The following is a 16,525-nucleotide window of genomic DNA, read 5'->3' as shown; positions in this document are numbered from 1 at the left end:
ATTCTTGGCCTTGAACTCCCTTCTTACATTCTCTCCCTAGACAACTTCATCTACTTCTCATCCATTCCACTTCTTCCTACATCCTAGTGCGGGTGTCCTCAAAATGACGTGTTCATAACCCTAGGCATAAAGGAAGACTTTTCAAGGAGTACCTAAGGATAATTCCCTGGGCTTCCCTGGTGGCTCAGATGGTAAAGAACCTGCCTGCCATGCAGGGGACCCGGGTTCGATCCCTGGGTTGCTAAGATCTCCTGGAGAAGGAAGTGGCAACCCACTCCAGTGTTCTTGCCTGGAGAATCCCATGGACAGAGGAGCCTGGTGGGCTACAGTCCATGGAACTGCAAAGAGCTGGACATGACTGTGTGACTAACACACACTTGGCGATCCATTTCTGCATTCTAAACTCTTAAATGGATATTTCTCTTCTCATAAAAACCCTTCTCCCACTTTCTCTCACTTTCCAGAAAAGAGGCATATTTGTCATTCACTCATCTTGTGTCTTCTGAGGCTGCATTTTATTACACTACCAAATAAAGAGAAAATTTTACATATTGTAATGATTCTGTGAAGTATTTAATTTGTGACATTTGTTAGCACAGTATTATGAAGAAGGCAATGGCACCCCACTCCAGTACTCTTGCCTGGAAAATCCCATGGACAGAGGAGCCTGGTAGGCTGCAGTCCATGGAGTCACTAAGAATCAGACACATCTGAGCGACTTCACTTTCACTTTTCACTTTCATGCATTGGAGAAGGAAATGGCAACCCACTCCAGTGTTCTTGCCTAGAGAATCCCAGGGATGGGGGAGCCTGGTGGGCTGCCGTCTATGGGGTTGCACAGAGTTGAACACGACTGAAGCGACTTAGCAGCAACAGTGTTTAGTAAATAAGTAATCATATTTTTAAATGGCTAATGATGAGTATAAAATAGCTATGGTGTCTCAGATCCACTGGAGACATTTAAAAGCCTGAAAAGAATTTTACTGAAAAAAAATGTCTATTTTTACAATATGCTGGAATTTAAAATCATTTAAATGTATGATGGAGAATTTTGGATATAGACTTAAAATGCCATTTTAGGCAGTTCATATGCATAAAAGTTTGAGCCCAAGGGATTATTTTCATCAGTTGTCATCATTGCCTTCCTTTCTCTTATTTTTTCTATCCAAACATTCATTAATACCTGTCACTTTCCTTCCTCAGTCATGTTCAAATATGCCCTGTCTCTTCATCTCCAGCCCCAGTGATCAGGGTTGGAAGTTCTCCCTGCTCTCCCTGCTCTGGTCATATTTCCACAGGAATGGTCAAATTTTCTCAGGGCATCACACACCTAAGTTTCATCTTTAGCTTTGTGTGATTATTTTGAACAATTTCTGCCTCCTTCCTACACTCCCCTCCTTGCCCCTGCATTCATCTTTAGTGCAGATAAGGGTGCAGATCACGTATTCTTGATGCCAGTCAGGTAACAGGAGCTGGCACTTCTTGAATGAAGGGATGCTTCCTTCAAAGTGTCTAGCACAGTGCCTGATACATGCTTGTTAAGTACATCAATAAAAGAACATATGCTCCCTTTAACTATGCAATCAAAAGAGAACCCAAACTGGACATGTTGTGAGGAAACTATGATTTATGTTCAAGCACAGTGAGTGTGAAATTTTGGACTGTTGGAGTTGAGGGATGCACTAGAGATTTAGATACAATGCCCTCACTGTAGAAACAGGGTTGAAAACTTGGAGACATTGACAGACTTGTCTGAACCCACAGCTGCCTACTGACAAATTAGGAGCAAACCTGATTCCTCACCCCCACTGACTGGAGGTTTGGGGAACCCTGCCTCTCCCACTGCTCCATACAGACTCTGAGCTGTGTTCACTAGTTTGCAACAGGACTACGCTGGTGACCGACCACTAGAATGGCAGGACTGGCTGGTAGGAAAACGTACAGCAGGCCGATGAGTAGTGGAAAGAATACAAAAAAGAGTGTAAAGAGCAGAGGGAATAGGACCATAATAACGTGAAAACATGGCCAGTAACTTAGGATCTATGTTTTCAGGGAAGAAAACATGAGGTTTCTGAACCAAATACCTAAAAACCATAATGGAAAGAGCCCTTTGTCCTGCCACTTTTATGCTCTCACACAAGTTCAACAATTATTGATGGGCTAAGAGCAGACAAAAGGAAAGTCACTTAACTAGAGCTCTTTACACTATGAGATTAAACAACAGCTATGACTGAGGGAGGGGCAGGTACCAAAACAGCACCTGATTAAGGGCAGGGAGGAAACTAACATTTACCCAGAGGCCAAGACAGGCAGTGCCGAGAGGGGCAAATGTCCCCCTGCTCTTGATTTAGAACCTCTATGGTAATGTTTTATTTTATGTTTTATGTTACAAGTCACATCCTTATATCCTCAAAATTTATAGAAAGTTAAGTCTAATATTGAAGGCATTCTATCAATGTCTTATCCTGTTCTATTCCACACTGTTCTACTTTCTCCATCTCAAATTCACACCACCCATTACACTGCTGCTGCTGCTACTGCTAAGTCGCTTCAGTTGTGTCCAACTCTGTGCAACCCCGTAGACGGCAGCCCAACAGGCTCCCCTGTCCCTGGGATTCTCCAGGCAAGAACACTGGAGTGGGTTGCCATTTTCTTCTCCAATGCATGAAAGTGGAAAATGAAAGCGAAGTCACTCAGTTGTGTCCAACTCTTCGCTACCACATGGACTGCAGCCTACCAGGCTCCTCTGTCCATGGGGTTTTCCAGGCAAGAGCACTGGAGTGGGGTGCAATTGCCTTCTCCAACCCATTACACAGGGGTGGTCAAAATAAAATAAATAAATTTAAATGAAAAAAAAAATTTTTTTAAGCTAAAAAAAAAATAAGTAGAAGCCAACTTCAGAGATGCTGAATGTTGTATAATTTCTTACAAGGGTCAGGTCCTTATAGGCATTCTTTTATATAATCCTCACTACCTGTTTGGTTGTTAGTAGTCTTGCCACTTTTCAGATGATGTACCAAGTGATTTTCCTAAGTTTACTTAGTCAAATGGCTGCAATTTGATCACAGTGTCTTTGACTCTGAAGACCATAACCAATCCTAATACCAGTGGTTCCCAAAGTGTGGGCCACAGATAAGCAGCCTCGGCATCTTTAATAATATGGAAAATTATTAAATTATTAGCAAGTCACATTCTTGGGCCCCATCTCACCCATGAATCAGAGCTCTGAGGGGGCAGTATAAACTCTTTAACTAGTCTCCCCAGTGACTCTTGTGCACAGAAAAAACTGGCTTTCTTGGGTATCCTTTTTTGTTTTTTCTTTGTTTTTTGTTTTGTTTTTATCGTTTTTTAACAAACATCTGTTACTGATATATGGAAATTCGATATACTATCACGGAATTCTAGGCTGTAGGGTAGAAGATAGGCTTTAGATGGAAGCCCAGATCTCTCCCCCAACCCCACCTATTGCTGTATAATCTTGGCAAGTTACATTTAACCTTTGTAAGTTTTGGATTTCTCTTTGTAAAAGGAAAATAAAAAATAAAAAATCATATACCAAAAACACTTAGACCAATGCCTGGAATGTAATAAATACTCAATAAAGTAGATATAATTTTCATTATTATTATCATCAGTAAGGACAACAATATTAAGCTTATGTATTATGTATGCTGCAAAGCTCCACAGAGGCTCCCCTACTTACAATTTTTGTTATAAAATGACCTTATTTTTTTCAATTTAAATGAATTCACGGTAAATTTTAATTCAGTAAGCAGTTTTACTTTCCCACAATGAACAAGGTCTTCTGCTGTTTTAGGGTATTTTTAAAGTAGATTATTGATTTGTTGTCATTTAGTCTCTAAGTCATGTCCGACACTTTGCAACCTCAAGAACCCACCAGGCTCCTCTGTCCGTGGGATTTCCCAAGCAAAAGTACTGGAGTGGGTTGCCATTTCCTTTTCAGGGGACCTCCCCAACCCAGGGATTGAACCTGCATCTCCTTCATTGTGGGTGAATTCTTTACCACTGAGCCACCAGGGAAGTCCAGAGTATTGATACCAGTTATCAATTTATGTTAGGGAATGCATATCACTACTTATTACTTTTTAAAAATTAACCATTTAAAACCTTTACCCTGTCTTGGCTTAAAGCTTTATTGGAATATTGGGATTCATATATATATATATATACACACACACACTGGTATACATAAAATGGATAACTAATAAGGACCTACCAAATAGCACATGGAATTCTACTCAGTACTCTATAGACCTATATGGGAATAGAATCTAAAACAGTGGATATATGCAGATGTATGTGGTGTTGGAGAAGACCTCTGAGAGTCCCTTGGACTGCAAGGAGATCCAACCAGTCCATCCTAAAGGAGATCAGTCCTGGGTGTTCATTGGAAGGACTGATGCTGAAGCTGAAACTCCAATACTTTGGCCACCTGATGGGAAGAACTGACTCATTGGAAAAGACCCTGATGCTGGGAAAGACTGAAGGCAGGAGGAGAAGGGGACGACAGAGGATGAGATGGTTGCATGGCATCGCCGACTCCGGGAGCTGGTGATGGACAGGGAAGCCTGGTGTACTGCAGTCCATGGGGTCGCAAAGAGTCAGACACGACTGAGCGACTGAACTGAACTCAACTGATTCACTTTGCTGTGCACCTGAAACTAACATAACATTGTAAATCAACTCTACTCCAAAAATTTTTTTAAAAAAGAAAAAATGTATCTTTTAATATTATTTGAGAAAGACATTAACACAAAATTAAGAGGCTGTGTTATCATGGACACATTTAATTTCAGGTTACATGGTTATTCAAAGAAAATCCCACACTGATATGTTGAGATCCCTGTGTAGTTAACTGTACAATCTCAAAAGTGTTTTAATACAGAGGTTTTCAGATAATAATTCATTTAGAGTAAAAAATATATCCCTTCTATTTTACTCATTGAAGTTCATGCCAATCATTTCTTATTTATTTCCACCCAGCAGTGAAAGAAACCAATTTCTGTCCTTTTTATTATGCTTTTTATTCATACAAAAAAGCTATCATCTTTTGTGAGTCTTTTTTTTAGAGTGAAATTCTCAGTTCTCGTGACCTCCCCTCATAGCTGGTGTTTCCTCAATCTTTTTTATCATTTATATTGTTCTCTTCCGAATGCTTGGTGATTTGTCTCTTTTCTGAAATGTGGCATTCTGCTGAACTTAGTCCCCAAACCACAGCCTAACAAGACCTAAACACAGCTCAGTCCGTCTATATGCATGACATCACCGTTACAATTCAGCACACTGTAGCATTTGAATATTTTAAGAGATCAGAATGTTGACTCATTCAACGTATCATCCACTGTAATTCTTGAATTTTTCTAACTTCTGCTACCATCTCTAGCCTTTCACCGCACTTTTTGGATCCATTAGCCAGCCTTGCACCAACTTTCCATTCTGTTTTCCAGTGCCACTAATTTGACCTATCTCCCCAGTGTATCAGGACCAGGCTTATAGTAACAAGCAGCCCAGATCTTTGCAACTGCTGCTTCTTCCAGGACTCCTTGACCTTTAGATTTATTAGCACAAATATATAGCATCTCACTGATCAAAATTTTTTAGTATGTTATGATGTTACCTTGTGGATAAGACAGTAAAGAATCTGCCTGCAATGCAGGAGACCCATGTTCAATCCCTGGGTCAGAAAGATCCCCTAGAGAGGGAGTGACAACCCACTCCAGTATTCTTGCCAGGGAAATCCCATGGACAGAGGAGCCTGGCAGGCTATAGTCCATGGGGTCGAAAAAAAGTCAGACATGATGGAGCGACTAACACTTTCACTTTAACATTACCTTTGGAGAGTCTTTTAAGATGACTTTTAAGGTTCCAATTAAACAAAAACAAGCAAACAAAACTGGTCTGTTACTTCTGCTGCTGCTAAGTCACTTCAGTCGTGTCTGACTCTGTGTGACCCCATAGACAGAAGCCCACCAGGCTCCCCTATCCCTGGGATTCTCCAGGCAAGAACACTGGAGTGGGTTACCATTTCCTTCTCCAATGCATGAAAGTGAAAAGTGAAAGTGAAGTCGCTCAGTCATGTCCGACCCTTAGCGACCCCATGGACTGCAGCCTACCAGGCTCCTCCGTCCATGGGATTTTCCAGGCAAGAGTACTGGAGTGGGGTGCCATTGCCTTCTCCGTCTGTTACTTCAGGCACATTTAAAAAGAAACCTAACCCTCCCCTTAATTGACTCAATTTAAGAAAGTTAAACTCAGCACCAATTACACGGTGCATTATTGTTTTATTAACTACAGATGAAACCTCTGATCTCACATACAGCCCGCCCCATGAGCATCATGTACATTTCCTCCAGGAGGTCACTGGTGTATGCTGGGGCATGTCATTTGGCTGGCTGGTTGAGTATTTCTTAGTAAACACAGAGTTAGTTTCACTTAGCAGGTTTACTTGCCTAGTCACAAAAAGAAGCAAAACAAGACCAAGTAAAAACAATGAAGGAAATAACAAAAGAAATTTAAAAGACTTAGGCCCCAATTTAACTACTGTACCACAAATAAGCAGAATAGTTATAAGAACTGAAATGAGCTGACACTTTCATTTATAAGGGGTTTATGGAAGTAATAGAGGGTTCAAACTCACAAGTCAAAAACTGCTGTACTCTTTTAAAATTAAACATCAACCCATGCACCTCCCTTCTGTTTGGGACCCCTACCACCCCCTTCACATTCTCATACACACCCAGCCCTGCCTCATGCGGCCTGGTCATCTAGGTCCCACTCATTCTTCATAAGGCAGAACACAGGGTCTCCCAGGCAGCAACCTCCCCCTTCTGCGGGTTCACACACTGTCCTATGCTTGGTTCTTGCTTCAAAGAACCACTATTTGTTTACAGAGCTGTATCTCCTATGAATTTTGAGCTTCACCTCTTCTCTTTGTTTTTTGTTTACCAGCTGCTACTGCTGCTGCTGCTACTGCTAAGTCACTTCAGTCGTGTCTGACTCTGTGCGACCCCATAGACGGCAGCCCACCAGGCTCCCCCATCCCTGGGATTCTCCAGGCAAGAACACTGGAGTGGATTGCCATTTCCTTCTCCAACACATGAAAGTGAAAGCTGCTACTGAGAATTGCTCAATAAAATTTCATTAAATAAATGAATTATTTTAAAGATAGAATTTTCCCGATAGTTATATTTTTAAATGTAGAAAATGATATCATGTTTGAATACTCCTTAGAGAAATTATGGTAATACAAAGGTATAAGTTCAGTTCTAATAAAATAGTAAGAATGTAGGTAAGTATGAGTAAATTCATGAAAGGGTTCAAAAACAGCTATCAGTTCTGAGAAAAAGCACACATCTATAGCCAAATAAGGGGCTTTCCAGGTGGAGCTAGTGGTAAAGAACATGCCTCTTTTTGGCAGATTCATTTTGATATATGGCAAAACCAATACAATATTGTAAAGTTAAATTAAAAAAAAAAAAAAAAAAAAAGAACATGCCTGCCAATGCAAGAGAAGGGACAGACATGCCTTTGATTCCTCAGTCGGGAAAATCCTCTGGAGGAGGAAATGGCAACTTACTCCATTATTCTTGCCTGGGAAGACTTGGACAGAGGAGCCTGGTGGGCTGTAGTTCAGGAAACGACTGAAGCAAGTTAGCACGTTTAAGTCAAATTGCCAAATAAAACAATCAAAGAATCAAAACAAAAAAACAAAGGGGCAGAAAGTTGAGACCACAGTTGTCAAAGAGTATATTTCACTTTTTTTTCCTTGAATGTATATATGATTAAATATCTTGGTCACATTTTGGATGTATTGATTTTGGATAAATGTTTAAGTTTTCATAGCCCAATTACATGTGATAGAATTGAAGGGGGTGGTAAAAAAACAGGAAAAGTTTTTTAAATAACATTTTAAGACTAATATAAAAGGTTTTAGAGGACTTAGCAAAAAGGATAAGTTTTAAAAAAATGAAGATGTTTTAGTTCTAGAGAAGAGTGATGAGGAATTTAATCACTGTCTTCTAGTATATGATGGTTCCATTGAGAGATGATAGTAATAAAATATTTTCCTTCTTAGCTCAGTGTACGGTCAACAAGGATTAACTTAAAAAGAAAAGAGGAAAACTCTAGAGAAGCTGAGAGATTGACTAATTACTAAGTAATGCAATGAAAGATTTCCCTCACAAACTTTTAAAGCAGGAGAGCTACATTTTGATCTGGAGTCAGACATAAGTTTAAACCTAAACAACTCTCAGCAAGACAAATACCATTTTGTTCCATAAACAAATTATACTCTTTGTGGTTCTCAATGTTCTTCTACAACAAGTCTCCTTCTGTTGCCCACGGGGCTGTCTCAGTCACTGACACCAGGAACAAGCCCCCTGAAGCATGTAAAATAGAATCTTCTGAACTAATTGTTCCTTAAATCCTCACCCTTCTGATCAGACTCTCCTTAACAAGGTGGCCAAAGACTGGAGAAGTGTGATTGAAAATTTCCCAGAGTATAAAAAGAAATGGAACATAAATGATCTTTGGAAATTCAAATACACCTAAAATATTTTTAAAAACTATAGTATGAAAATCACTGATCCTTGATTTTGTTTATGCTTCATATTTTTTCATTAACATTAAGTGACATTTAGTATAATATTTAAGTCAAAAATAATTCTATCAAATTTTTTTAACCTCATATAATATATGAAAATACTGTACTGTGAAATTCCAAGATAAGACACAAGTTTAAGCTTTCTATCAAAGGTCACTGAAAGACTAAAGGTTTTTCATAACATTTTTGTCTTTAGGTTTTACAATTAACATTTGCTATGCTGCTTCATTTATATCAAATGCTCACAGTTGTTTTATAAATAAATACCGCAACCTTTCTAAGGAACTTCAGAGTTTGACCTAAATTCAATTATTTTGTTTTCATGTGACAGCAAAGCTAGCAAGATTCGAAATAAGGTGACACTCTATATATGAAGAATAAGGGCCTGGCTTAAGAAAGGTAGTTTAAAACTAGATAAAATAGTCCAAAGAGATGTACACTGTGGCTTCCGGGTGGCTGCTTGGTAATCTGTGAACCTGAAACAAAGTTCTGCAGTGTTTTTATCTTGTCTTGTTTTTCTCCAGTTAATGAATGTAAAGCATCCACTCAGAATCTGAAAGTAGTACATATCATATCAGAAAAATAGGATTTGGTTCAGCTTACCTGTTCCTGTTGCTGGAAATCCAATCTGAAATAAGTGTTGATGCTTGTTGGTGACAGTGTTTGTTGCCAAAACTACATGCCAGCATTATAACTTCTCTACGTAGTTCTCTAGGTATCATCAAAAGGAAAAGAAAGACCAACAGGGTTAATATCTGGAGAGAACGGGTAACTCATTACACTACATTAGAGTACATATGTAAATAATTAGCACAAAATAATTTTCAGACACAGGGATTCCATTTTGCTGAGTAAGAAATAATTAAGCAGGGTGGGAGTTGTGCATAAAAACGTCTTCTCTGGAAACAGTTCTCTAGTGAGGGGTCTAGGTTCAGATCTCAACTACCCGTAGAGGCAGATTTTAAATTAAAACATGGTCAAGAAAAGCCTTTGTTCTCAGTACCAGGTGGTGGAAACCGTGCTGTCCACCAGCAGTTCTTCCGGGAAAGGGAAATGACAGATGCAGAACGAAAGGTCGTCTCACGCTGCGACAGTCACAGTGGTACTAGTGGTGTGTCATTGTACGGTTCTGGGGGGAGCAAATAAGAAATAAAACCGTACTCGTGTTGGTAGGACGCTTGGACAAGAGATCCATTAAAACTGTTTTTTGGCCAACCAAGCTTGATGTACGTCGTTGCAACTTGCTTTAAAATATATTCCTAAATGAAGAGTGGGAGAAATAAAGACAATGTTACTTTCAAATCACTTCACTCTGACAACTGAAATTATATGTAACTTAAAATATTTTCCAAATGAACCTACTTTGAATATCCGTAAAATAATGGGTATGGTAAAGCTTTATTACAATTTCATTTGACTTATTATTTCAAACATAGAAAATAAATATAAAATACAGTTGCAATGGTGGAAGTCTACTCTTTACTGCCTATTGAAAAATTAAGCAATTTTCACTATTAAATATTTGAGATGACAATTTTTGTAGCGAAAATGAAAGTAAGATATTGATAATGAATCCATGTATACATAGTTACATATGTATGTAGATATAGTTTATGAAAATGAATACCTAATCTTTATCATTTTATGTAAATAGACCATATTTAATGCAAAACTATTAGATAAGCCCAGCTAATAGCCTAGCTTTGTTGAACCTGACACACACGAGATTCACTTTTTAGTAAAATGATGTACTATTAATATTTCAAAGTCAAAATCCATTAATCTAATGATATAATTAAATATTAGTCGTAATGCAAGATATGTTCTCCTCACTTTAATGTGGTCCTTGAATTTTGACAAAGGAAGCAAAACACTGAAATTACAGTAAAACAATTCTTAACTTTTACTGGAAATGAAGTGTCTGACATGATATATTATTCTAAAGTACAAATATACACAAGAATGTAAATTTGTTTTACATAAGTTTAATATTACAGTGTCTCTGTGTTAAGGAGAAAAGAGAAGGGTAATAAGGCTTTCTCCAGCAGATAAAAATGATACCATAACTGTACTGACACTTGTATGCACGTCTCCTGCAAAGGCAGATTAAAACAAAACCAATGACAATGAACAGTCAAGCCAAGACTACTCTCATTAAAAAAAATTGTTAAAGCCAAGGTGCGTTCATGCAGGCTCAGGACAAGATTTGAAAAAGCAACTCTTAGGGACATCGCAGTTTAGATGACTCTAATAAACAGCTTTCATGTCAGAGCCAACTTGCCTCGAGTCACTTCAAATCCATAGGTTAATTAGCAGAGCCAGGACGTTATAAATTAGGAAAATTTTATAAGACACGGAGCAGAGTCTTCAAATAAGTAAAAGGAAAATAAATAATGCTCAATGGTAATAGGAGTTACAGAGATACATTCTCGCATGCAAAACTTCACTGGTGATAAGAAATTTTGGAATCAAAAGCTCATTAGCAGTGCTTAACCCTAATGCTATTCAAAATGATTATTACATTAGATTAGGTGGTGTCAACTGTGCAAGTTTGGTTTTCCAGCCCTTAGGCCTAGGAAATCTGGTCAGGTAACACGTTGGAATGTTTGCCATGTCTTCAGGTCTATTTGGATTAGCTGTTGTTTGCTCTCCTATATCTCCTTGGACCCAATTATGAATGGGCTTTTGCCTCAATGTTGATCTTAACCTTGTTAATTAAGGAAGTGAATTGAATTTACTATGCCCCTCTGGATAAAAATAATGACTAAGAATCTTTACTGAAACTGTCTATATTCTGTGAAGATTTTTGCATCCCTCTTCCAGGTTAAGTCCTCTGTGAACACAGAACCCTTTAACTCTAGGGAAGTAAGTTTGAACTTTAAGGATTTATTATGTATATTTGTTCTTAAATTCTGAGGCATTTAAGCTTAACTGACACTTTTAGGCCAAAAAAAAAAAAAAAAAAGTAGCTTGTATTACATTTCTTTCTTCAGAATTTGCCATTAGTGTCATACAGAAAATCAGAACAAAAATGATAACACAAATTAGAAGAAACTACTAAAATAACTTGGGATCAAGTTGAACATAGTAGATAATGAGAAAACAGTTTATCTTCTGAAAAGAAGAAAGAAGAAAATATATCTTTTTACATTGAAGATGTTGTATTTCTCCATGCGGTCCAGTAATTTATCTAGAGGATAAAGAGCTCTGCTGGCAGCATGCCAAGGAAGAAAATCCTTTTCCTCAGACAGGTATCTGATAATCTCCAGGGGAATATTCTGAGGCAAATACCCAGCTCTGCACAAAAAAATTTAATGTTAATTATATGCAGAAAAGATACATGATGAGGCAAAAATGAAGATTTTATGTATGCCAATAAAAGGCAGGAAGCAAGATTCATCACAGTATAAAGAAGCCATACTCAGAACTATAAGAATAAAATTACTCACTTTTTAAATATAGTCCTACTTAGGATGCCAATGCCCCTTAATATATACAGAGTTACAGAGTAAACAATTTGCATGAACACAAAAATATCAGCATGCATGTTTTTAAAAAGGAAAGAATTGTGGGACTTGAATAAAATCAACTCTAGGTATTTTCTTCATGGAAACTATTCAGAGGTCATGAGTCATTGAAAATAATTGATTACTGAAATGAAATTCTGGGTTCTCAATGCATTTGTTTTACTTTTCATGTACTTCTGTATAATGACACTTAATCCAGGTTGTCCTCAAAAGGATAATCAAATTAAAATAGCAACTTCCAGTTTTGAGGGTATTTGTTACATTACCATACAAACATCTTTCAAAACTTCCTATTAAAAACAATTCTATCAATATAGCACCTATGAAGAGAGCAGAGTTAGATTTAAGTTTAAATTACAAAAAAATGTTAAAAAAATAGACTCTTCCTCTTTATTATTTTCAATAGGTGCTATGTCACCATGGGGACCAATGTCAGATTCTTTGGAAAATATGAAACAGTAGCTTTTAAAAACTGTCTGATCACATGCAGCCCACTTTTAAGGAGGGGATATTCAAAAAGGGATCCAAAAGAAGTGAATATCCCTACACTACAGTGAACTGCATAGAAAATCCTCACAAATCAAAGCAATATGAAAAACACCATGGAGTACACTAAAAGATGGTCTTAGCCTTCATGTCCCTGATGCTTACACAGGGTGACACCATGCATCTGCTGATTTTTTACATTAATAATCAACTGAATATAGACTTCTAACACAGGGGGCAGGTAAATACGAGAGCAAGCAAAGCCTGGTTCTCTTCTTTACTTACATTTCACACCATTATTTTTCGTGGCATCACAAAATTAGATGGACTTTTTTATTTGTGTTTGGTAGAAGGTGGACAGGGAAGGAGCAAAGTCTTCTCACCTTCATTTCCAGCAAGGTCGCCAGATTATTTAGTCTTTACTAATGTGATAAGCAAAAACTACTCTATGCACAAATATTAACTTGCAGCTGTGTTTATAATGTTCATAATAAAAACCAACTCTGAAGATTCTGCTTCAGTTTTCTTTGGATTTAATAAATGAACATACATCATTACTCTAATGATTTTGATTCACTCTTGGTATAAGATCAACCATAGCTAACACCTGACATAAATAAGAATGGTGAAAATAACCCCGAATTTCCACATTTCCATAAAATTCCTTGAAGTTTGTATGCTTTAGACTCCACCTAGGTTTGTGCCACTTTTCTTGTACACTTTCTATTTTATACATCCTTACAAAAATAGCATAAAATTAGGCTAAAGGCAATAGTAATTAAATAAGAAACAAAACTTCATATTTTTGCTAATGTAGCATAATAAAACAGTTAAATTTTGCCTACAGGGGTTGTAAAAGTAATGATGTGGTTTTTTTCCTTAAAAATAACACAGCTTCCAATATTTCCGATTTCATAATTTGTTTTTCCTGAACTTTTAATCCTAGATCTTAACTAGCATGGTGATCATAAATTTGCCTTCTCTAAAATTATAAAATCTGCATGCCGTGGATTAGACAATTTTAGAGTTGAAGATTTATCTAGAACCCATTATTCTTTTATTGAGGAAATAAGAAAAAAGTATGTATTTTTTTTTAAAAAGAACCTTTAGTAAGTAGCTAATTTATTAGGGTCCTTCAGATGAGGTTGGAAAATCAAGAAAGGTGTTTGGGTCTATTTTCTCATGGATTTAAACACACTACCTCTTGTCAGTTACAATTTATTGTGCATTATTTCTTCTTTATAAATGGATGGACATCTTTCAATGACTTATGTTTTGGAAGCAATATGACTACAAATAAAAAATATGACAAATAATGTTATGAAAAGAGACTTGAGCCTGACACTGAGGAAGAGCCTGAAGCCTGAGTGCTCGCTGTACAATCAGGTCCGTCCATCGCTCCAAGCCTCACATTCCTTATCTGTGAAATAAGAGGGTTGAACTAGGTGATATCCCGAAGCTAACCCTTTTACTCTAACCCACTTACCTATATTTGAGCCTGCTTAAAAAAATCATCACCACAACAGGGGCATAATGTGTTTACTTAAAATTTTGGAAAAAAATGCCTTTTCATTTTCATATTCCCCATTATTCAGCTGTTTGATATGTACAAGTCTTCTAAGAGTCAGAGCTTGAATCTAGGCTTTATAGGACACTTGACATAGTGTAATAAAATTAAAGCAAAGCAAGCCTAATAGATTCTAAGTAATGACCAAGGCCAGTGAAGTATTCATTAAATCAAGAAATAGAGCAAGTTATGTTTTGAGTCCTTAAGGAAAAATTGCTAACTGTGCACCAAAATCCATGCCCTCTTCCACTTCCTGGAATGAAGGATAAGTCTCATTTCCTTGGTAGCCAGTTGTGGTCATGTGACTAAACTGTAGCCTATAGAGTATTAGCGTTCCTCACTGTCAAGGTCAGCCCATACACACCTTCATTAGTCCTCCATGTCCTTTATCCCTAAAAGGAATCTTTCAGAGTGACCCTGAATGGAACTCTTATACTGAATATGTGAGAAACCTACCTGGGTGTCTGAATGACTGCATCCCCAAGTACCAGTTCTCATACCCAATTCTGTTTTGTGTGCAGGAAGTACACTTTTATTGCTTTTTTTTTTAATCCAAATATATCTTTGGGTATGTTTTATTTAAAACAATTAACCTTCTCTAATGCACTCTTTAAATAGAATAAGAAACAGACTACTCTCAAATTGCCCTCATTTTGTGTTGTTACAAACATAGGTAAGTAATTATCTACTATATAATTCAATAAACTTGCATTTAGCCTGCTAGATCAAAATATGTAGCTATACTCAATTGGGTAAGAGGATAATCAACTTCATTACAAAATTAAGACTTGTAAGAGATAATGTTGGTGAATAAGTTACCTAGTTTAGATATGTGCTTGTGTAATTGGCTGGTAATGATATGTGTGATTAGCACTACTGATAATGCAATCAATATAGGAGAAGTGTGTAGAATCCTAGTGAATGGAACACTACATTAGCTCAAAGTAATCAGCCCAGTAGGGAGCACACTTAGGGTCCTGACGCTGAAATGCAGTTTCCTGAAATTTGCATCATCGCAGGGAAATGTTACTAGAAAACGTGATGGGGGGGAACAAATTTTTAAAGAATAGCGCATGTATAACTATACGGGGTTTTCCTCTCTTAGGAAGAAGCTGTAGATGATATTTATCATCTCTACTCTTGAGGTGAGGTTTGGCATAAAAAATTAGTTAGGAATCAAGACAATGGGATAAACATGTGAAAAGATGCTCAACATCACTATTAATTATAGAAATGCAAATCAAAACACCAATACAGTATACTAACACATATATATGGAATTTAGAAAGATGGTAACAACAACCCTGTGTATGAGACAGCAAAAGAGACACTGATGTATAGATCAGCCTTATGGATTCTGTGGGAGAAGGAGAGGGAGAGGGAGAGGGTGGGGAGATTTGGGAGAATGGCATTGAAACATGTATAATATCATGTATGAAACGAGTCGCCAGTCCAGATTCAATGCACGATACTGGATGCTTGGGGCTGGTGCACTGGGACGACCCAGAGGGAGGGTATGGGGAGGGAGGAGGGAGGAGGGTTCAGGATGGGAAACACGGGTATACCTGTGGCAGATTCATTTTGATGTTTGGCAAAACTAATACAATATTGTAAAGTTTAAAAATAAAATAAAATTAAAAACAAAACAAAACTAAAATGAGGTATCACCTCACACCAGTCAGAATGGCCATCATCAAAAAAATCTACAAACAAATAAATAGAGAGGGTGTGGAGAAAAAAGAACCCTCTTGCACTGTTGGTAGGAATGTAAACTGATATAGCCAGTATAGAGATTTCTTAAAAAACTAGGAATAAATCTACCATATGACCCAATAATCCCACTACTGGGCATATACGCTGAGAAAACCATTATTGAAAAAGATACATATACCCCAATGTTCACTGCAGCACTTTTTATAATAGCTCAGACATGGAAGCAACCTAGATGTCCATCAGCAGACGAATGGATAAGGAAGTTGTGGCACATATACACAATGGAGTATTACTCAGCTATAAAAAGGAACACATCTGAGTCAATTCTAATGAGGTGGATGAAACTGGAACCTATTACACAGAGTGAAGTAAGTCAGAAAGAGAAATACAAAAACTGTATATTGATGCATATATATATGGAATTTAGAAAGATGGTACTGATGAACTTATTTGCAGGGCAACAATGGAGAAGCAGACATAGAGAACAGGCTTGTGGACACAGTAGTGGAAGGAGAGTGGGCCAAATTGAGAGAGTGGCATTGAAACATATACATTACCATGTGTAAAACAGCTAGTGGGGAGTTACTGTATAACACAGGGAGCCCAACC

The 16,525-nt window shown here is 37.4% G+C and overlaps 1 protein-coding gene across 1 annotated transcript in view; it reads right to left on the bottom strand.

Annotated features, from left to right (window-relative positions):
- The window catches only part of TRHDE (thyrotropin-releasing hormone degrading enzyme), a 446,185-nt gene that overhangs the window by 35,455 nt on the left and 394,205 nt on the right, over positions 1-16,525 (bottom strand). The window contains 3 exon segments of the mRNA XM_010840948.1: positions 9,227-9,334; positions 9,785-9,882; positions 11,773-11,920. Of these exon segments, the coding sequence (XP_010839250.1) occupies positions 9,227-9,334; positions 9,785-9,882; positions 11,773-11,920 (354 nt within the window).

The sequence above is a fragment of the Bison bison genome, unplaced genomic scaffold, assembly GCF_000754665.1.
Source record: "Bison bison bison isolate TAMUID 2011002044 unplaced genomic scaffold, Bison_UMD1.0 scf7180017864151, whole genome shotgun sequence".
In the NCBI taxonomy this organism is placed as follows: Eukaryota; Metazoa; Chordata; class Mammalia; order Artiodactyla; family Bovidae; genus Bison; species Bison bison.
Note: the sequence above shows the minus strand (reverse complement) of the source record. Positions and strands in the feature narration are given on the sequence as shown.